Source organism: Clytia hemisphaerica, unplaced genomic scaffold (assembly GCF_902728285.1).
Source record: "Clytia hemisphaerica strain Z4C2 unplaced genomic scaffold, Clytia hemisphaerica genome assembly, whole genome shotgun sequence".
NCBI lineage: Eukaryota > Metazoa > Cnidaria > Hydrozoa > Leptothecata > Clytiidae > Clytia > Clytia hemisphaerica.
The window spans coordinates 1,816,830-1,840,060 of record NW_027104594.1 but is presented as its reverse complement, the minus strand read 5'-3'; the positions used below and the strand labels follow the sequence as shown (position 1 = coordinate 1,840,060).

At 35.0% G+C, this 23,231-nt stretch overlaps 1 protein-coding gene across 3 annotated transcripts; it reads right to left on the bottom strand.

The window, feature by feature from the left end:
- Window positions 1–13,288: 13,288 nt before the first annotated feature.
- Window positions 13,289–23,173, bottom strand: LOC136823795 (mitochondrial basic amino acids transporter-like). 3 transcript variants are annotated; one of them, XM_067079966.1, is made up of 8 exons: window positions 22,972–23,173; window positions 22,284–22,357; window positions 21,247–21,328; window positions 20,401–20,488; window positions 15,659–15,725; window positions 15,088–15,131; window positions 14,570–14,644; window positions 13,289–14,270 (listed from the first exon to the last, which is right to left on the bottom strand). In XM_067079966.1, the coding sequence occupies exons 5-8, from the start codon at window positions 15,690–15,692 to the stop codon at window positions 13,557–13,559; spliced, it is 867 nt and encodes a 288-aa protein (XP_066936067.1). In that variant the 5' UTR covers window positions 15,693–15,725; window positions 20,401–20,488; window positions 21,247–21,328; window positions 22,284–22,357; window positions 22,972–23,173; the 3' UTR covers window positions 13,289–13,556. The 3 variants fall into 3 exon arrangements, with proteins under 3 accessions (XP_066936067.1, XP_066936066.1, XP_066936068.1); XM_067079965.1 differs by lacking the exons at window positions 20,401–20,488; window positions 21,247–21,328; window positions 22,284–22,357; window positions 22,972–23,173 and adding an exon at window positions 19,693–19,887; XM_067079967.1 differs by lacking the exons at window positions 20,401–20,488; window positions 22,284–22,357; window positions 22,972–23,173 and having other exon boundaries at window positions 13,474–14,270; window positions 21,247–21,309.
- Window positions 23,174–23,231: the final 58 nt, after the last annotated feature.

The following is a 23,231-nucleotide window of genomic DNA, read 5'->3' as shown; positions in this document are numbered from 1 at the left end:
GGTGTTAAAAAGTTGAATGAATCAAACGTACTTAACAAAACATATGATCAAGGTGTTCCCTCATATGATTCTTATTCTAAAAAGCAAGGGGGCTGTATATTCAAAGGGGGCCCCATGCATTTATTCGAATTAATACAGCATTTCAGCCTTAAAAATTTTTAGATTTTTTTAAAGGTTATACTAATTTAATTAATAAGTTTTCTTTTTGCTTTGGAAAAATGTGGTTTGGCCAAGGACGTTGACCCCCATTGATTAAGGGGAACAACGGAACAGTATGGGAGAATTATGCAGTTGGTACCAGACATCACCCACCACCCCTCAGCAGTTGGTACCCAAAAATACTAAATGTATTTGACAGAACATCCTCTTTTTTGCACTTTCTTATTAATACCCGGCAGTTACTGGAAATTCCTGAAGCCAGCAGTATAACCCCAGTTAGACAGCTTATTTCCATCGTATTTTCGCACAATTTTCAATAGAGATAACCCGTGACTCAAAGCTTGTGCCTTATTGGACGAAAGAAAGTGAAAATGAAATTGTACAATCTGATTGGATGAAAGAAACACCATAGTGTACCATGCAAACTGGAACAGAAAATACTTTTCGTCAAAGAAACAAAATGACAGTAAGAAAACATGTCTTTTTGCTTTGGATGAAAGGTTTTAAATTCTGGTTGATTTCATTTTAAAGTTTTTTCTTATCTCCCCTCATTTGCTTCAACTAATGGAGGCTTCTTTAATGTTGGGAAAGGTGAGTCTATAAAATTCATTCATTTTTCGTTTGAAAAAGAGTTTAAAATATAATTTTTTGTTTTTTGTGAACAAGTATTTCACTTTATAATTTTTCCATGGAACACCATTAAACTTTTTAGAAGCCTGAACCTTTTACAGAATTTTGAAATTTTTGTTAGTTCTTGAGATATACCTTGAGAAATTTAGACATTTGTATTTTCTATTTCCAAAGGAACCAGACACCTTAGTTGAAAAGGCAAAACCCACCTTGCTTAGGAAAAGCAGCCCAAAAAAAACAACAAGATTTTTGAAAAATAGAGGGTTGGTCAAGCATCCGAATGCAACATAATTATCAATGGCTTCCTAGACCAGAATTGACTCAATATATTTTGGCAAAAAAGAAGTACCCAATCAGATTAGACTACAACTCTTATATATCCGTCTACAGGATTTTAAGTGGGGACCAATTTTATCTACCTTTGCAGTGGTTTGATTTTTTATTTCAATCAAGCCAATTTCAACGAGGTGCCCGCCCATAGTTACAGGGGTGTTTATGCAAAAAACTAAACATAGAAAATTTTAAAAAATGAAGCTTTTCCATGTTTCACTTTTTCAAACCAATTCTTCAAATTGAAGATGTTTTTTAAAGATTCTTAAATTTCTTCTTTTATTCAACAAGTTTTTAGGAGATATGTACAATTTGTAATCAGGTTTGATTTGATTTAACTTTGTTTTTAATCCTCCAAAGTCATTTAATTAACATAACCGCAAATCATATATGACAAATGATGTGAATATCCTACTCAGGCTTTCACACCACAAAAGGAACAAATCTTTGCATCGAGAAACGCGTAAATGTGCATTTTCTCAAGTGCAATGGGAAATGCGTTAAATAATGTGCATTTTCTCAAGCGCAGGGTATGCAAAGCGTTTCTAGCTTTACAATAGTGTTGCAGATCATCAGTGAATACCGTAAGTTGGTCTAATGTTGATATCCGTCTTCTAATTTCAACACCCTTCCTTAGAGATAGGAAAAATAGGAAGGTTGGAATCACTGGTAGATAAAAGATTTTTCCCTCTATGAACGTGAAGCCTAGACAATTAGTTTCAATCAGGGATTCCGACTCTCCTATTATTCTTATCTCCAGAGAAGGGTGTCGAAATTAGAAGAGAGATGTCAACATTAGACCAACTTACGGTAGTATTCAATTATCATTATCCCTTCATTTTCATTCCTGGAACTTTTGCAAAAAAAAAGGAAAAATACAAAAGTTGTATTTTTTTACTACTCTATACATAGATTTTCTGTGCTTTTTTTTTTTTTTGCAAACTTCAAAAAACTGATTTTTATCCTGCTTCAGCCAGACTTTAGCTTTAGTGCCTGCATGTAACAATGGGTATTGTAGCTTTGTGTTGTCTACAAACCTTGTCTTATTCTGCCATATCAACTGTCTGGTCTGCAAAGTAGTTACAAGTGTACCGTCAACTGCTCTAACGTGGGACTATCTGACAAAACACGGCCACCATTTCATCAAACCTCTAGCGTTGTATTTTCAAATCTGTTAACTTTACACAGGGGTGGTTTCTATGCACTCATAGCTCTTTTCTCCATTTACATCAACTAAATCATAGAAACCAGGATATTGCTGACATATATTATATGATATAATATAATATATTATATTCATCTATTCGCACGGGCTGTTAGATAAAAAGCTCTTGAGAGAGCAAGACATTAAAAGATGATGTGAATGGTTAATTACTTTTGTCAGATGCAGCTCTATTTTTGTGATATATGAATGACAGAAGAAGTGTGGTTGATAAACTTGGTGGAAGTATCGAAACAAACTTTTTGTCAAAGTGATTTGACAGTAAGTAAAAATAAAGTCCAGACATTGACAGTCCCATGTTTTGCCCAACCGTCCAAGTTACAGCAGTTGACGATAGAGTCAAGTTCCCATGCAATGTTACAAAATTAGCCTATATCTTTTTAACAGGGATTGATCCTTCTTAAGGAATTACTTGATGGTTAGCTCATTAGATTTCTGTTGGCAAATTTTGTAACAACAGTTTCTATGTTTAAGTAAATCTCAAATTATGATAATTTGAACCTTGCCAGAAGCTGGCTAATGATGTAATATTGCAATTTAAAAAAAAATTGGCTAATGATTTCTAAAACATCTGTTAGGTAATATTCACATAAAAAATGGTACATTGGCATCATTAGGTGGTTGTAGGGGATGTTATTGGCAATTCATTTGGGTTAAAAATTGGATTGGCTAATGGTGTAACAAGGCTTAAAGGTTGTAATATTCTGTTCCTTTTAAGCCAGATTTTGTTGATTTATCAATGAATCTTTTATAAAAAGACAATATATTGTTTACTTCATGCTATGTTTGAGACAATATTATGACTTTACTGACAAATAATTGGACAAACTGGGTAATATTGTAACATGTTACTTCTTTAGCCAATATCTTTAGTTTAACGATGTGCAACTTCCGCAAATAACAACAGCTGGTAGTTGACACACTAAAGTTTCATTTCCAAGCCTTGCTTTAATTATTTCCACCTGAAATAAAAATCTAGGTCATTTTTAATGAAAATGTTACATTTTTAGCCATTTTCGGCAAAGTAACCTAAAAAACCATATTTTTTCAACTCTAGTGCCTTAGGACCTGTGTTACCTTTTCAGCCCAGAAATTTTATTGATCTAGAAGCTATTTTGAAGATTTTATTAACAAAAAACGATTTTTCATATTTTTTTTTCATATTTTTTGTATATCACAGCGCTTGCTTTTTTAATGAACATGTCCCAGTGCACGAACAAACTTGAACTTGAAAAAAACAACCAAAAACAAACTTCTATAGAACTTCCTTTGAGCCACAGATTCCTCAAACTATCCCTTGCAATCTGTCCAAAAGTTAAAATAGCGGAGCACTAGAACAACACCAAACTATTTTGAACGAGGCCAAGTAAAAAAATCACGAAATTCGGGATTTTTGTAAACATGGCTGATCGCGATCGAGGAAATATTTTTTATAAGAAAACTTGTGCAAGAAGAGTTCTGAAAATGACTTTCCTCTTTTAAAAACCTGTTATCTTCCATCACACAAAATTTCATTGAAACATGTTAGTTCATTAATTCAAAATCAATAGAAACATATCACCAGTAGTTGATATAAAAAAGGGTCCAGTCCGTTAATGATCCAAACACCATATTCAAAATGAAGACATTACAACGTCAAAATATTCGACAGCTGGCGATCCCAAATAAAAAAGACTTGTTAGAGTGATTTTTTAAACAGCTTATTCAGAAGGTTTTATTTATTTATTTATAAACAGATAGTTGCTATGACAGAACAAGACAAGGTATGTCAGCATTACACAAAGTTATGGTACAAAGTCCAAATATGTGTTTCCAGTAAATTTTATATGAAGAAGTCAGGGTTATACTGATAGTATAGACCCAACTCTTCATACAAAAATTACGGGAAACGCATATTTGAACTTTGTATCCTATGCTGCACGCAAGCACTGAAGCTAAAGTCCCGCAAAAGCGGGACAAAAGTCAGTTTTTTAAAGTTTGCGAAAAAATGCCACATAGAAGATTATTCAAATTCAGTATGTGAATATAGAGCAGTAAAAAAAACAACTTTTCTATTAGGGTAGATCGTCAAATGGCAAAGTCAAAAAATTCAAAGTGTAGTATTTTTTTGTGAAAATTTAATCTATTGTAAGACATTTTGCGCAATTTTTAACCTCCTAGGTAAAAAATCCAGCATTCCCCAGAGGGGTCTTTGATTCGCACTAAAGCGAAAAATGAGTAAAAATGGCATTTTTTGCCCATTTTAAGACTATAAAAGGCCAGGAAAGGGTCAAAATGCTTTCTAAATGGTGTCTTATACTAATATTCAACATAAAATAAAAAAATAACCCCAGCAAGATTGCTCATTGTTTCAATTTCAAGCTAAATAAGCTGATTTTCTCTGATTCTGGGTAGCAAAATGCATAATGCAGCATTTTTGAGAACCCACAACTTTTACACTGTTTAAGGTACACACTTGAAATTTTCAGCAATGAAACACTTCAGAGAAAGCTGCAGGAAAAATCAAACTTGAGTTTTCAAAAATTTCCTATAAATCCATAATGGCACCCTAGAAATTTAGTTTTCATGCTAAATGCCAATATTTCAAGCTAAAATTTGGTTTTCTCAGGCTAAAATCTCAAAAATGGTTTCAAATAGTGTCCTGAAAATTTTTGGTGTTGAAAGTATTCTGTAAATACTCTCGGAGAACCAAAATGGTTTGGGTTAGAAATTTGCCAAAGTCTGCATTTTACGAGGGAAAAAATTGTTCAATCGATTATATATAAGATTAAGAGACTTCAAAAATCCACTGAGATTTTTTGAGGCTATAAACTAGACCTACTAAGGAAGCCTTGCTGAAAGTTTCAAAAAAATTTGTTGTTGCCGCAAAAAGATACGCCATCTTGAATTTTGCTTCAGATCTGCAAAAATAGCAATTTTTTCGGCCATTTTTGACAGTTACGCAAAGATGGAAATCCTGAAAATGTTATTTTTGTGGCCAAAACCCACCAGTAAACCACTCCAGGTCAAAATTTTGCTTCAAAAAGGTCACAAGGACCATCAGCAGACAGCTAAAAGTGCTTCCAAACCTAGATTACGCAAAGTTTGAAGCCCTCTACAGGAGGTGCTAGAGATTTTCGGGGGAAATTTTGGAGACTCTTGATTTGATTTTTTCTGATTCCTTACAAAAAGCAGTTGTCAAAGCAAGATTTTCGTCTGAGACGGAAAATGGATTTTACACAGCAAATTAGCACATATTCTTGAACTTTTGGTGAATTATGCAGGATTTTGAGACGGAAAAGTCTCTCTATATACTTCTCTGAGACGGAAGAACTTTTAACACTGAAAAAGTTCTTGCAATCCACTGTAAATCAGCTTTTCAATGTACTTGAATAAAATTTCATTGGCTTTCAAATTCTGCTCCCCACCAGAGTTCATCATTTTTAGGGGTCAATTATCGCTTAGTAGCCTATCTTTGAGACACTGTATCTGCAAAACTACTTGAGATATCAAAGTGAAATTTTCAGAGTCTTATTTTCTTGTGTGATAGATCATTAGATCAAATTCTAAGAGGATGAGGTATCATACTTTCTTTATTCTGAAGATTAAAAAAAAGGCTCTTAATATTACCCAAATTCACCAAATTTACCTAAAATTTACTTATTTACAGATATTTTAGCCTTTTTATATGATAAAAAAGAGTTTTAAATCATTTTTTGGGTCTTTTAGATAATATTTCAAGTAAATTATGAATAGATTGTCAAATTTCATGTTTGCAAACTGCTGTTGAAAGGCTGCAAAGCTTGTAAAAAAAGCAAAAAAGTGACGTTTTCGGACAAGCAAAAAAATTTTTTCAATGTAATTTTTTTCCATGATGGTTAGAGATCACAAAGTTAGGGTTAATGTTAGGTGAAATTTTCCAGATTTTGGGGCGCAGGCGGCTGGCGCAGCTCAAAGATGCTACTTTTTAAAATTATTACCGCATTTGAACCATAATGGCGCCATATTGAGAAAATTTCAGACTTTGAAAATTTGATTTTTAGGCAGTCCAAATGGTGTTCTTTCATTCTTATTCAATTTTCTGTGAAAATTTCTTCTAGATGGACTGCAAAATGAGCTCAAAGTACACCGAAAATTGAAAAGTTTGTATTTTTGGGCCACCATAGCTGCGCGCGCCCTAATGGTCACAAATTTTTTTTTTCAAATTTTGGTAGTATTTTTGGTAGAGTTTCAATATATGAAAAAAAATCCACGTGATCTTTAGGGTGCAAAAAGTTATTAGGGCTAGAAATTGCTATCTCAGCTAATTTTTGGCTTTTTTGAATTTTCGCAAAACCTTTAAAACCCCATAAATCCACCATTATTGATTTTTGAGACTTGTCCTTTTGGATTTCTCATTTTTTCACCTTGAAGAACAAAATATCCAAAAATGAGATCATTTAAAATTCCTTACTATCTGGATGCTCAAATTTTGCCCCACTCTTACAGAAAATGGCTCTTAAATTTTCACAAAAAAATACTAAACTTTGTCTTTGAATTTTTCGACATCCTGCTAAAAATGGTAGTTGACGATCTACCCTATTTCTATTTTTTCTTTTTTTTTGCAAAAGCTCTAGGAATGATAATAAAGGTATAATGATAATTGAATACTATCCACTGATGATCTGCGGCACCATGGTAAAGCAAGAATCGCTTCGCATACTCTTTGCTTGAGAAAATGATTGACAGATTAAATTTTTCACCCGCGCGGGCGTTCTGCGAGCGTTTCCAGCTCAATCCTTGGACCGTGTTAAAAATGGTAGACTTGCTGTGACAGATCATTTCGATGGAAGTTGTTGGAATGTTTACAACATTCTTGATAGAAAATCTTTTGTTTTATTGTTAATGATGACAGTGCCATTTTATTAATTTTGTTAAAAATTTGATATATTGATGTTTGTAAATGCACTTTATAGTTTTGATTCCCATTGAAGAATCATATTCTGGTTTTCATGTTATTACCGTAAGTTGGTCAGAATGTCGACATCCGTCTTCTAATTTCGACACCCTTCTTTAGAGATAGGAACAATAGAAACTGAGGAAGGTCGGAATCGCTGATTGACTTTGACTAGCGCGATGAGAGGCAAAATCTTTAGTCTATCTGTGATTTTGACCTTCTTATTATTCCTATCTATAAAGAAGGATGTCGAAATTAGAAGACGGATGTCGACATTAGACCAACTTACGGTAGATGCTGTTTTAGAGCTTTAGAGCTATCCTGCTGATAGACGACACCCTGCCAATGTACCAGACAGGCTAGCTCTAAAGCTCTAAAACAGCATTTAATAACATGAAAACCAGAAAATGATTCTTTGATGGGAATCAAAACTATAAAGTGCACTTACAAACATCAATATGTCAGATCTAACAAAATTAAAAACGGCACTGTCATCATTGACAAAAAAACAACGGATTTTCTGTCAAGCAGTATAGACCTAACTCTTCACACAAAAATTACGGGAAACGCATGTTAGGACTTTGTACCCTATGCTGCACTCAAGCACTTAAGCGAAAGTCCCGCAAAGGCGGGACAAAAATCAGTTTTTTGAAGTTTGCAAAAAAACGCCACATAGAAGATCTTTCAAATTCAGTATGTGAATAGAGCAGTAAAAAATACAACTTTTCTATTTTTCCTTTTTTTTGCAAAAGTTCTAGGAATGAAAATAAAGGGATAATGATAATTGAATACTATCCATTGATGATCCGCGGCACTATCTTAAAGCTAGAATCGCTTCGCGTACTCTTCGCTTGAGAAAATGATTGACAGATTGAAGTTTTTCACCCGCGCAGGAGCTTGGGGAGCGTTCTCGGCTCAATCCTCGGGCTGCGCTAAAAATGGTAGACTGAGCTGTGATCGATCATTTCGATGGAAGTTGTTGGAATGTTTACAAGGCTCTTGACAGAAAATCGTTTGTTTTATTGTCAATGATGACAGTGCGGTTATTAATTTTGTTAGATCTGACAAATTGATGTTTGTAAGTGCACTTTATAGTTTTGATTCCAATTGAAGAATCATATTCTGGTTTTCATGTTATTAGATGCTGTTTTAGAGCTTTAGGTCTACACTGTCAAGAGTCTTGTAAACATTCCAACAACTTCCATTGAAATGATCTGTCACAGCTGAGTCTACCATTTTTAACACAGTCCGAGAATTGAGCCGAGAACACTCACAGAACAATAGCAGAAAGCATGCAGAACGCTCGCTCGAGCTTCTGCGCGAGTGAAAATTTAATCTGTCAATCAACTTCTCAAGCCAGAGTATGGGAAGCATCTCAACATGTGCATTATTTTTTAAACAAACTTTGTCCAAAGTGACGTGTCCAGTGCGCAGAAGTTAAAAAAATTAACACTGGAATTAACACCGGACAAACAGTCCGTCACAAACCGCCATATAAACAAAATTCAACATTCTCACAAAAGTGGTCTTTTTGATTTCCCAAACATTCCTCTAAAGCGTTCACTTCCACAATAATTTATGTAAATTGCAATTTCGGTCAGTCCACAGTCGTCTTCAACATATACACGTGTTTTTATTTACGTGACCGAAGTGTCTACTAAAACAATCCGGGGGAAAGTGGCGAAGCAACACAACAGATTATTCGCAAAGTAAAGAAATATCTTTTCGCATTGACAATCAAATACAATATATTATATTATTATTTCCTTAATTCAAAAATCAAAAATTCATTTTTCATTCGCGAAAAAAAAATAAAATAATGAATTACTATTACTAAGACGCCCCCGTTTTTTACTCTCGTTTAATTTCCGATCTCGGAACGTGCAAAACGCCCGTCCGCCCCATATCCACCCAATCACTTAAATTCACTTTATTGTCCATTGACTTTCAAAAAATAGTATTTAAAATTATGAATTTATAATAATTACAAAAAACAAAAAGTTTGATACTTCATCAGTGAAATTTTCATAAAATTCCTAGTTTCAATTTTCAGTGGGCGTTTTTCTAGGGCTTCGTTTATCGCGCAATTTCTGCTTCTGCGTCACACAAAAATTTCTCTCGGCCGCTCGTAATAATTATGCATTGCCAAATTTGGTTCTCCATTGTCAAGTCAGGATCGATGGTGACGTCACCTAAGCATAAAAAAGAAAGGATTTCGTCAGTTTTATGCATATATTAATTTTGCGAGATATTCTATTCGCCGCGTGAGCGCACTTTTCGTAGACTAGTCGGAATACTTTTTTTTACTCGCGGGATTGATGGTAACTTTTCATCTTCGTTATTTTTAAAATGAAGCACAACCGAAAAAAAACAAAACTTCAGAAAGTTGCGTATTTCCAGTGAGTAAACAATTCTGAAAATTAACAAAATTGATGATGATGATTTTTTTTCGGTCAGGCAAATGTCTCGTATTGGGGGTTCTAGTCTTGAACCCTAAGCCTACGCGGGATTGCAGCGTTTGGATAAACGAGACAAAACTCTAAAAAAGCTGGTGTTTTGACGCGCTTCCGTGTTCTCGAAATATCGCGGTTTGTGGCGCACTGACAAAAGGTTTCCAGTGTGGCTGAGGGATACTTTATGGCACCAGACAAACACACCGGACTGTCCGGTGCGTCAGCAGGGCCATACTGATAGATATATGGGAGTTTAAGTAGTCTAAACTATATCTAACCACCAATTATTAATTGACCATTATATTGCCGAGGAGGCAAGAATAGAAAATTAAAGAATATACCAGGGTGTTCCAATGCTCTTCATATCAATACAAGTTAATGTATCATCAATCACTCATAACAAACACCATACATGATTCTGTTGTATCATTTGTCGTGTTTTTAATATTAAAGTTTTACGTGAAAAAAACAACAACAACAAAATATCAAAAGTGTGAAGAACGTCAAAAAATGTCATTCACAAAAAGTGGAAATATTGAAGCTGAACAGTTAAAGAGAAAAACAAAATAAAACAAGGTAATAAATGACCTTTGGAAGCTTTGTTCTACTTACAGGATGACAGAACCAATAACAGCAGACATTATAGAAAATGACCCCACAAAAAAATCAGTCGATAATTTTTAGAAAAGAATAACAACAGCCCCGCTTACCTGAGAGAATACTTCGAAACTAACCTCGTAGTGATGATTGAACTTACTGACCAAAATCTTTTCTAAACCTTCCGCTCAACGACTCACTTGTGAAAACTACCATCTGCTGTAGGTTTAAAAATAAATAATGATGTCATAACCTTAAAGCCGTTATACATCTCCAATGATTATTTTTCAACAAAATTTTACGTATATAGAAGCACTTTATTTATATGTCCCTTTAAAATCTGGTTATAAGAGATAAAAGCAATTCTTTTTCAACCTTTTTCAATAATATGAATAATTTACACCCTGATTGTGCATTTTGAAACAAATTAAAGTTGTACTGTTGTACTTGAAAAGTCAAGATAGAAATGAGGTGTAGATAGGGCTTAAATAATACAAAGGGGGACTTTCTGACAAAGGTAATTACCCTAATGACAGGCAAAAGGAAACAGGCGAAAAAATTTAACGACCCAGACTAAGAATTGCGGCAATTTGCTTAAAAGCAATTGTATTTTTTTCTTCTTCTCTCTGGAGGCGAAATTGGTAACCGATGAAGCAGCATTATAGCTAGAGGTACTGAGCGAGGTAAGGGTGGTATGATAAGCCAACACAAGCAGCGAGATTCATACGTAACGAGGATTCATCATCGATCAAAAACTTGACTTTACAAAACAAACCAACAAAGGGATACAATTGCCTTAAACTCCAGTACCCCTCCCCCTTCCCAGTGTCGCACCCCTTTCAGACCACGCTTCGCTTGGTTTTCGTTATTAAAATAAATTTGCTTGTTGGCTTAAAGTTAAACCTTAGTTCTCCCGTGGAAAATTCTTCAACAAGAACCTTGAATCTTGTTGTTTACCAGAAAGTCAAAAACTAAGTTTTCCTGATACGTAGCCCTATTTTTAAACACAATCACGGAATAAATCTCGGAATAAATTCCCAAGACGAGCAGTCCTTCCGGAATTCGAGATAGCATACTCGTCAGAATGAAGTTTTCACCCATCCCTTTTACAGAGCTTCAGCATGGTGGGCAGAAAACAATCAATCTGATCTCAGGATAATTAAAATAGAGTGTGTAACACGGCGCAATTACAGGAATTCGACAAGAATCATGCTTTGTTCACGTGATGTTTGTGTTGTTAATTAAAGAAAGCAAAACGGTTTATTATGTCAGGCGATATTTGTTGGTTGTCCTCACAGCAATCATTGTCAAGGAACCATGAGGCCAATGAACAATTCAAATGAATTAAAGATATATGGCCGTACGGAATACGAGCTGGTCGATATACTGTATATCTTTTATTTGCAGTTATCGTACCATTTTCGATTCGAGACCCTTTTCTCATTATATCTTGTATTAACTAACTGAGCCATTGAATGGTCAATTAATCATTACGATTTGATCAATCTATTTATCACATTTTTGTACTGTGTGGAAATACTATAATCTCTGATTCAAAACGCACAGCGCTTTAATTGAATCTCTTTTTCTTTATCCTGCAGGGATGACTCCATCTCGCTCTCTGACTTGTAAACAAACTCGTTAGTAGTCGTCAAATATATGGATAACATTTATTCGTAATAAAATATACTGTCAAACCTCTGGCCCAAAATAAGCCAATTAGTGAGTACCCGGGGGGGGGGGGGAGGGGGCACTGGGTTTGCGGACTGACGGTATGTGCGGGCCAAAAATTGGCTTTTAAAATTGCACCCTTGCAGTGCAGCAAAAATCAGTGAAAATCATACCCTTAGAGTGCATTTTCCCCCAAATTTTCGATCCCTTTCGTGCAAAAAATGGTCAAAATTCTAGCATTTTTGGTCAAAATATCTAGATTTTTCAAGAATTTTCTTAAATTTCTACCCTTACAGTGCATCTCTAGTTTTTCCGACCCTTACAGTGCATTTTAAACATATTGGAAAAGGTACCTTTAGGACCCGCACATACCCGTCGGTCCTTTTGCCCAGCTGCCCCCCCCCGGGGTGAGTACATTCAATACCATCTTTCGACTCTACCGTCCTGTCCTCATCCACAATATAAAATCTTTGCATGACTGTCTTTAGTTTTCTCAATTTAAACCTGTTTCCCTCTTTCTAGTCTCAGGGAAAGTTAATTTTCACAATTTGTGAATTGTTTTTTTTTTGCTCTGAAACAGTGACCTGCATCAAACTTCAGTCTCTACTACTAGTAAGTATGTGCGAACTTCGAGAGCTGTAATACAGACTATAAAGTAAAAATCTAAACAAGTAGAGTTCGCAACAAGTGCCGAAGTCTCTTTATCTAAACAAATTGTCATAAACACTTACAAAGAACACCCATGTCTTAGTGCTCCTAGTGTTACGAAAACAACAACTGATTCGAAAGGTTAGTAAGGAATTAGAGAGACAGGGCAGTGAAGATGGTTCTTCTTAATAGCCAATGCGTTTGCCTTATCCATGCAATCCATATACAATACATACCTCTGTTCAAAATGAAACTTATTCTTCACTACCTCCCAACAAGCCGATACAAATATTATAAAATAAATCAAACATATGATTTCAATATTTTTCGTTGATGTTTACATAATGTTACACTAGGTTGTAACCTGACACTCTGCCACCACGTTGAAAGCTACACACGAAAACATGTCGAAAATCGGACATGTCTTGTGATATCGCATGAACTTAGATCATAGATTCCAACTGAAATGAGATTGTTCTCGTCCATTTCAATTGGAAGATCATCTAAACATGATAGATATAAAAAATATCAATATATGAAATGTAAATATCCCAGAAATCTTTCACGTTTCGTATTTAAATAATTTAATGATACTTTTCCATTGCAGACGCGGTTAATTGTGATAGTCTGAATTTTGAATTAAACGACGATACTGAAAAAACCTAGATTTTAGCTCGAAGAAAATTGTATCATTGTATTGCAAAAAAATAAATCGGATATAAAATTAATGATAATGTATAAAAGTTACAAAAGGTATCAAAAAATGCCGTAATGAAGTATGTAATAAATTTCGTTTTTATCAGAGAAAAAAAAAGTAAAAAAAATACCAACAATCGCACTAAGCCTTAGTTATCACTAACCAGAAATATAACAAAATAATTTGATACATTGAAAGCCAAAAAAAAACATAGAAAAAAACACAAATCACCAATCAATCATCATATTCATCACTCGATTGTGATCTCATATATCGATAGATCAAAGTTACAGTAGCGAAAATAGCCGCATTTACAGGGAAAGCTCGTAACATGGTTGCACCAAAACCTCTTGTCATCCATGTATACCCTTCCTCTTTAAAACTGACAACAGCGCAGTCCGTATATGAAGCATACCGCCCGTGCGGTTGCAATCCTTCCGCTTGTATACGTGTTTTGATCACATCTATCGGATAAAAAGCCGCCCATGAAAGCATGCCTGCAAGTCCTCCTGTAAAAAGTAACGTGGCGGGCCGTAAAGAATTTATATCGCCACCTTCGGGGATGAAAAATTGGTTCAAAAAAGAAAAAGATCCGAAGTAAATAGCCGTTCCTGGCATATCTCTCAACACAACACCAAGAAGTCCACGAAAACAACTTTTAGTACCACTCTCACGTCTGATTTGTAAAATCGTTTGAATAGGTCCTTTATATCTCCGTGTGTTCTGTGTGGGACATCCTGTGCCTTGAATTTGTAGTTTAATTTTAGCATGTTCGATAGGCGCTGTAACAATAGCTTGCGACGCTCCCGTTAGTGCTCCGGCGATCATTTCACCGGACACACTGTCATCAACGAAACGTCGGAAATATCCTTGCAATCCAAATAAAATAGCATTTTGAAAAGCCACTCCGAGTAGTGGGGGTGTCATTCCCTTGTATAAACTGAATATCTGAAAAGTGAAGAAAAGAAAAAAAATTACTAAATTATTATTACACATATAACAAATCAGTCAAAGAATTGGTGTTTCCGAATTTTTCAAGTGCGATAAGAAGAGAGTAATTAAGCCTGAAAACTAGAGTGAAGGAAATGAAACAAAGTTTCTCAGAAGAGTGTCAATAACAGGGTTGAGTATGGTAGGCCTGTGTTCCAGCATCTGCAAATTAATGTTCGAGCTTGCTTAATGATAGACAGAATTGCAAAGAAAACTATGAAGATCTCTATGAATGATGAAGATGTAAGGAGACATACGCTTTCTTCTTTGACCATGGTGGTGAAACAATGAAACACGCCACGGTACGAAGCTTTAGGTACTTGTAAACGAACCTGAAGAAAAACAAAATATAGAAAGTCAATATTAAATAATCGTATCTTTCTTTCCTCATCCGTAATGTTTAAATGTTGTAAAACCGTTCTCTTACACACTTTTTTCATTTTTCTAGGGGGTAAAAAGTTATTCTTGAATTTCCAGGGGGTGAACAACTGATTTTAATTCGTCCACCCTCACTTTGAGATACAAGAAAAGAATTTTTTCCAAGGGTTCTTTTGCAAATTTTGCCATTTTCCAGGGGGGTATCTACACTTTTCCAAGAAATTTGTTTTCACTTGAAAAGGCTCGGAAATTTTATGGAACAGCCCAATCAGCATGTGCCTATGGGAAGGGGAGCATTTAGGTGCAATTCCCTGACTGTTTCTCTCTTGGGCCTGGGCAATACGTGCAAATGTCATTAAAAAGCTAAAAATTTGACTAACACCTTAACGAAACTTACTTTTACTGTGTCAAAAGGTTGTCCTACTACCACACCGGCAGCCCCTGTAAAGAAAAAACGAAAATATTCAGTTTAAAGTTCCTTTGTCGCGCTTTCTCGTTAGCCATTGGTTTTACGATCTTTCTCTCAATATCGACTATTTTTTGGCAATATAAATTTTACTCAACAGTTGCTGGAATATCATCAGGGCTCGAGCGAAATTTTTCAGGCTTACCTATTAATAGGTTAATTTAAATTAGATTAAATTAAGGTACATTTTAAAAAACTTTCTCGGAGATGCTTAGATCGAGAGATTGACAAGGCTGAAAATGCTTATATCATAAGCCAAAGTTCTGGGAAATTCTTAAAATCAGTAAAATTCCATCAAAAAACGGAAAAAGTAGGCTCAAGGTAATGCTTAGCATAAACCTTTGCAATATCTGGGCCCAGATATGCTTGTGAGGGCAGATATGCTTGTGAGGGCAACGTTTATCGCCGTCATCGTTTATCGTTTCACCTTGATATTAAGAGATTCTTAGTATTGGTATTGGCAAAATGCCCTTAGATAAAAGAAATTTGAAAAAAGACTTACCTCCTAGGCAACCGGCGCCGAAATCAAGAGCCATCTTCTGTCTTCGTTCCGCGTCTCAATACGATCTCTAGATTTTATCAACATAAAAAGAAAAAATGAAAATTTAAGTAAAAAATGTCCTGAGATAATTGATACTGTCGTAGGATTTGCTGAGGATTTCTGATATTTAATGATTTATAATCAAGTTTACTCCCGGTAGTGCAACGATGTAAACAAGCCTGCTTTCAAGGAAAAAAGAAGCAATCCAATTAGGGATTCAACTTGGCGTCGAATTGGTCGATTAAAATCAATTATAACCAATTAAAGATGGATAGAACAAGGGGAGAACCCCTCCCATCACGCAATTCATCTCGTCACGCTGAAAAAACAAAGATTTTCAAAAAAGCACACTCTTTATGATTTGTGTCACGCTCAGCGTACTAAATAGGGCTCTGGAAGCCTCACGGAAAAATGTGTGTTTTTGATCCCAAAAAGGCTTATACTGTAGTCAAAAAGAAGATGATTTGTTCGAAAACTTCAAGCCTCAACTGGTCTATCACAAAAGAATGAAAGTATATCAGCAAGGCGTATCTGTCTCTCCTCATCGCGATGTAAAGTAATCCTGAAGTTGTCCAAATTTGAGAGAAAGGAAAAGTATGAAAAATTCAAAAATAAATGAATATATTCCAAACACACAAAGAAAGGATGAAAGTATTTCTTCATTAAATTTTCATGAAAAGGGTGAAAGGGTAGTTGAGAATTGGAAGGTAAAATTAGAAAGTTTTCTTCAATTATTGATGAGGTGAAGATCCTTCACTATGGTGCCTCCTCAATCAGTATTGATGAAAGATTGAATGAGTATTTTCTTGTCGCCAACAATGGTTAGTCACATGGTAAACGTTATGACATTCAACTTATTTGTTGAGAAATGTTCCAGTCAAATATTCATTCATACCGATAACATGAAAATCTTTCACTTCATTGTTAAAAATTAAGAATTCAACAAATCTTTCTTTCAGAAAACATTTATCTTCTCCTTTGACATTGACTGAACCTTGATTCCTCATGCATTGAAGGACGATATTCTTACAGAATCTTCAACAAAGTCTAATTGTTTACAGCGTCAAACTTCCAAAAAAAATTCATCAACGTCACGTGACGTCGCACCCCATTCACACCCCTTCAAAAAAGCTCTCTAGCTTGACAGTTTCTATAGGAAAAGTTTCGGCAATAAGTAATGCCTGAACAACATGCGAAATACTGTCTTTAAGTAAAATTCAAAATGGTTTACCTGTACGATTTCAAAAAGGCCATTTCACAGTCGAAATGAATCATGGGTAATCAGGACCGGTTGCTCAAAAATCTTCAAAATTTCGGACTAATAGTAAGTTGTCATTAGCGCGCAGTGGTCCTGATTACCCGTTACGCTTTGCAACTGCTAAATGGCCTATGATTTTTCACTAAGACTGACGATAAGATGATCGTTTGATGTTAAGTTGCCCTTGCTTCCGTTCGAGAATAAAACTATTCCCTTAGAGGAGTGTTTCAAAAAACTTCTAAAAAGCTACCACACAATGCTTTAGCTAGTGATTGTCACCCTACTTTTAAACAAAATGAATGACAAATTTCCCTTGGCGAAGTTGGTTCCTCTAGTATTGGGGATGAGCTGGAGTTTTTACAAGATACTTCACTAATTGTTCATTTGAAGTGATAGAGATGACGCGTTCTTTAGAAAAAGTAACAAAATTGTTTTATTACTGGTTAACGACCAACTAAATCAAATAAGAGCTTGTAAAAACTCCAGCTTGTCCCTAGTATTGTTCCGCTGCCCCTTGTTTTAACAAATGACTATGCTGACCATACAGAGGTCCTGTTACGTAACATACAAAGATATAGAAAAATACCATTCTTTTCTTTAAGAAGGTTTTTAATTCTTAGAGTTTACCATTTTAATCAGATTTAAGATGAATCTTTACCCGAAATATTATTTTTCATGAGTAGATATAAAGTTCAATACTCTGTTATGTAAATCGACAGTAAAATCTTGGAATATTGATAAAAAACAGAATAAGACTGCGGTATGTATGCGTTCGTCATAAAAAAGAAACTGATGGAAAATCAATTAAAAGCCTTTTGAATTTTCACTAGTAAAACTAGGTTCCCCCTCAACGAAATATTTTTCGGATGATTCTATTGGCATGAGAAGGAGCTGTAAATAATTTATTTCTTTATTATCTTTTTCCGAAAACCTCGCTTTCATGCTCCACATTGATTTTTTAACGCCACATTCAGTTGAAGTCTAAAACGTGACTTTTACTGTTGTTACATACGTAGAGTTGATTGTATACTTTCACAGACCCATCACTGAAATTCTTATGCTTTTTTCAACGAACAAGTTTAGAAATAGTATACTAAGTACAAAATGATTTCAATTTAGTTGAAGGAGAGCGAGAGCAGAGCAGTCTTGCATTCCGATCTTCTAAGATTAAGCCTTTTTGGTTGAAGATCTGTCTTTTATATACGAGGGTCCACAGTAGACAGGGCTACTCCACGTGGTATCTCTGAAAGATCTTTGAAAACCCTTTGAAAATCTCTCTCTGATTTCTTGCGCAAATATGACACTTCTCTACCCTCTAAAACAGAAAACAACCGAACAAAATGAAAGTGACACGCCCAGCAACAAAGATTTCCAATATCAATCAAAAGCCAGCAATAACATTTTTGGAACATCCGCATTCAGTTATAAATGCATCAATTATCCAAAATAAACTACTAAATGATCATGTTAAACGGCCTGTTTCAGTTACACCAAAGCAAAATAAACCAATTAGCAACGAACTTACAAAAGCTTCTCCAACTCTTAATGAAAAAGGTGTGTAAGAGGCGAGTGTAGCTAGTAAATGTATCGACATCAAATGATAAACAATTTTAAAAAGGTTGTCAACACCAAAATCCAGACTAATTAAATTCTTTATGATGGGAGAAGCAAAGATTTCGAAAACGATTTTGAGGACTCGTTTACACAAAGATTAGGGATTAAAACAACCTGTTCAAGGTATTGGATTGGTAACGACAACAAACAGGTTGCAAAATCTCAAAAAAGCTATTTCTAATAGGTATAATATGTTACTAAGGGTAACAGCTCCATTAAGAGGAGTTGCCAAGATTAACTTACTGTATAGTAAGTAGGGTGTCATAAAACAGTTTCACGCGATGCAATTAAGGATCAAAATTCTAGTCAGTTTGAATAGATATCAATTCAATGTTTAACAAAAATAATGGATAGCATGAGGTATTTTCATTAACTTGATTTCAAAGCATTTAGATGCTATTAGCCTTTCATAGGACTCTAATTGAGTGAGTTGTCGACCCGTTATCGAACGTCCCGAACTACTGTCTAATTGCACCGGAAATCTCATTCTAAAACCCGGAAAAACTTTTCAATGATATCGGGTTAAACATCAGACAAAGATTTTATCAGAAAGTAGAAAAAGGAGGAACAAGCTTGAGATAAGATAGGCAGAAATATGTAATTTTTGAATGACCCTACAGATCTCTATCACATTCTTAACAAGTGTAACGGATTGACAAAGTGAGAAAGAAAGAAAAACTGCATCCAATGGGTCAAATAAAATTCCTTCGTTTCTTGGTGAAAAAGGCTTGCTACAATCGAAAAAAGAACGAAGTGCCTGAGCAGTGGGTATTCTCTAACCAATACATTTATCTTTATTGAGAAATGCTGCATAGTTTTTGCACAGGCCTATAATTCAAACTCCAAAACAGTAGAATAGCTCCGGTTGGGTAGCGACCGGAGGGAAAATAAAATGTATACAGAGGCGACTACTTCCCCATTGGTTAAGTAAATAGGTATTTAACGTGAATGCGAGACAGGGGCGTTTCGAACACAAAGAGAGATCAGCAGTCAATATAGACCATGGCCAGCGGATTGCTAAAGTTTCAAAAATAAAGTAAAAAAATTCAAAATGTACGTGACCAACTTTTTGAAAACCAACGTTTTTGTTAGGGGCCACGACCTAACAACAAAGAAACCTTACCAGTTTTCATCTGACATCGAGGTAAAGATAATCATTGACACATAAATCTTCAATCTTCATTTTCCCTTCAGAACTACCAATCAAAAAGCGACAAGGAGGCAAAAAGAACAAAATCAACTGAAAGCTCAAGACGCGTGTGACAACGAAAAACCACAACCTGTGCTCTATAACCAAATTTCTCGTGGACAAAAAAATATTTCTTTCCTTTGCACATTTTTAATAACTGCATTTCAAATCAAGAGAAATTAATTATCAGAACCAATAGACGGCTTCACTCACAAGGCTAAGCCATTTATTCATTCGTAAAGAAATTTCTTAGTAAATCTGACCACGACATTTAATAGGTTTTCTTTTGAGTGACAACTGACAATGGAGTGAAGGTTCGCTAATTCACAACGCTTTTCACAAGAACATTTTTTGTTGTAAGAAAATCTAAATCACACGCTTAACCAAGTTGAGAGAAGGTTACAAATATTTATTTTTGAAACTGGCTAGGTCTCCAAAACAAACGATTCTTTCAACAATAATATTCCTGGTAAAATCTTACAGTAAAAAATCACTGAGGATTATTACAGTTTCTTATGAAAAATAAATCACTAGAAGAGACAAAGTAATGGAGTTCTCGAAGGCTATAAATCGATAATTAGTATGCCATATACGTAATATAATTTCAAAAGAATCAAAAGAAGTAAAGCAACAATTAAATACCTTTCCCGATGCTGTTTTTTTTTTCTGCGTAAAATTCCAGAGCTTCGCACACCTTTTATCTGCCTTCGTTCGTCGAACCTCTCACATGCTTTATTTAAAAAAAAATGTAGAGAAGATAGAAGGGTTAATATGATTCCACAATTAAGAGTTTCTAGATCTCAAGATAAAATGTTAGAGGATGTACAATTTATGCTAAATATTAAATAGCTACCTCAACGCGGTTTTGAGAATCCATCTCAAGGCATAAGAAAGATAGAGTGAAATGGCCGATAAAGTTTGACAGAAGGTATCGAATCTACGAGCAGATTCTGATAACTCCGCGCTAACGTATTCACTCTAAAGGCCATGGCTCATGGGCCATAAGTAAATCTACCCAGGTTGGCACACCGCTTTGATCTTTTTCGTCCAGATTTGGGATGAATATTAAATGAGCCTTTTAAGCGTGGTCTTGCTAAAGTAATACAATCACACCAAAACAAACGTCATTCATAAACATATAAGTCAGAAACAAATCGCTTTCACTTTCAATTTCAAGTAAAAGACAACGCAGTTTTGAATGCAGATCTTCATATTCGTCACATCCCATTAGAGAAGAGCGTGGTATGCGCAGAATGGATGATCTGTTACAAGATTAGAAGGAACCTGGAGACGAAATCTCGTCTTATGAGTTTCACCTTTTAAAGCATATTCTATCCCTTGATGACCCAGGCCCTAAGCTAAAAAAAATAATGTCAAATATTCATTGAGCTTTCAACGCAAAAACATAATGTATGAAAGGACATTGACCCATTAATATAAATCCAACTGCACAATTTTCAAAGAGAAAGTAGAAATTTATGGAATTACCTTTTCTGAATCTTTGCAAAAATCCTGAACTTCTGCGTTCTTTGCTTGGTCGATTTGGAATTATACACTTTTGATGATGTTGCTAAAATAAGGTAAAGGAGATCGAAATTGTACAGGGGACAGAAAGTACGTCAACCTAATATAAATAACTTTGAACGAGAAATCTACAACTTAAGTACAAGTTTAACAATGACGAAAAACTTATGATAATCTTCTTAGTACTAAAAATAAGAAGTAGTTATGAATGTGAAATATGACAAATATAGTTCAGCGTATTAACAGCGCTATACTCTTAAATGGAATTTTAATATCCTGAGAACTAATAAGTGTTCAACTTAGTACTAATCAATCATATGATTTCATTTCTACAGCATATATACACTATGAGAAAGAAAATGCACAATAATCAACTAATTACGAGACTTCCAAAAACCCTAACAAGCGCACTAAGTCAATCTTTTGCACCATAATGCATAAACCCAAGCAAGTATCTTTTTAACAGACATTACCTTTGACAATTTTTTTGACCAACCTGCTTTAGAAAACTAAATGACTAATGATGATTTTAAAAATAGTAAATATTAATCTTTCAAGCTGATTGCAATATTTTACCCCATACAAAGATAATAAATGGAGTCTTAAAGTAATTACAACTAGCATTATCAAAGGAAAACATTTCAAGACAAACCTCTTACTAACTCATTCTTTGCCAATCATAATGATAGCAAACTTTGGAATTCTAATAACAGTAAGATATTTCATCCCCTAGTTTTTTTGTTGTGCGAATGATCTCTATTATATCTTAGATAAAGTATTGTTTGTGATTGATCTTGCAGAGTGCTCAATGAAACCAGAGCCAAGTAAAATATAAAAAGATATCTTAGATATAAAGGAAAGTGGTCCATCTAAAACGTAGGATGACAGACGACGTTCACTAAAAGGTGGACAGCGGGTGGACTACGTGAACTCTTGAGATTCCTGACAACCAAGACAAAGATGGACAATAGAAACCTTTAGAAATAAGATAAATTTAATACCTAGATTTGAGATAACCACCACCACCATCATTGAGGAATATATATTTCTACCCATTCGACATCTTCTATGGCATCTGAAATTGAAGTTAAAGATTATATTTTCAAGATATAATTCACTGAAATTGTACGAATTTAGGGTCAAAAGATCAAAGTCATAATGGGCTTTTCCAGAAAAAAATTGAATATGGGGGGTGGAAGATATAACAATTTTCAGTGATTTACCCCCCGGACAAAGTGACTTTTGGCCCCCCACAGACAAAGGCTTTTACCCCCCCCCCCCCCCCCCCCCGACAAGCATCAGTTGACCCCCGTTACAACCCAAATTACCCCGGACAGAGCAAATCTATCCCCCGGACAAGGTAACTTTTGATGATTCCCTAACCCCCCCCCCCCCCGACAATATATCCTCCACCCCCCATGTACGGACATTTTCTGGTAGAGCCCAATAAAAGTCAAACAAGACCAAAAGCCTACAAATCCATTTCAAAAAGCGTCTACTGTAGCAACTCATAGATAAAGACTCTCTGTATATTGAATTTAGGAGGGTTGAAATAGGTTTGGGTATGTTAAATATCAACATTTTAAAGGCTTGAACGTCCTTGTTTATGCTTATGGGTCAATTAAATTATTATAAAAAAATATAATAAATTAATTATTTACAAAAACGACTAGAGATTCAATGCCCAACCTTTAAAATTGCACAAATGTAAAAAATTTAACATCTCCCATACAATGTCTTCTTAAAAAACCCAATTTTAACATACGGAAAATGTAAGATGAACATCCAAAACCTCTCCTTCCACGATTTTCTTTATCATCTCTTCGTACTCGCCTTGAGTGAGACCCATTACTTCTCTCTTAATTTTTATTTCTTATTTTTTGTTTTATCTAAAAAAGTAAAAGTAGAAAAAGAACCTACATAGGGCCGAGGGGGGGGGTACTAGGTCG

What these genes read in the sequence shown, in the direction of transcription:
- LOC136823795 (XM_067079966.1), bottom strand. Translation starts at nt 15,692, where the DNA reads ATGGCTCTTGATTTCGGCGCCGGTTGCCTAGGAG. An exon ending in CGGCGCCGGTTGCCTAGGAG is followed by an intron (nt 15,132 to 15,658) that starts GTAAGTCTTTTT and finishes TTTTCTTTACAG; the next exon opens with GGGCTGCCGGTGTGGTAGTA. An exon ending in AACCTTTTGACACAGTAAAA is followed by an intron (nt 14,645 to 15,087) that starts GTAAGTTTCGTT and finishes GTTTTTCTTCAG; the next exon opens with GTTCGTTTACAAGTACCTAA.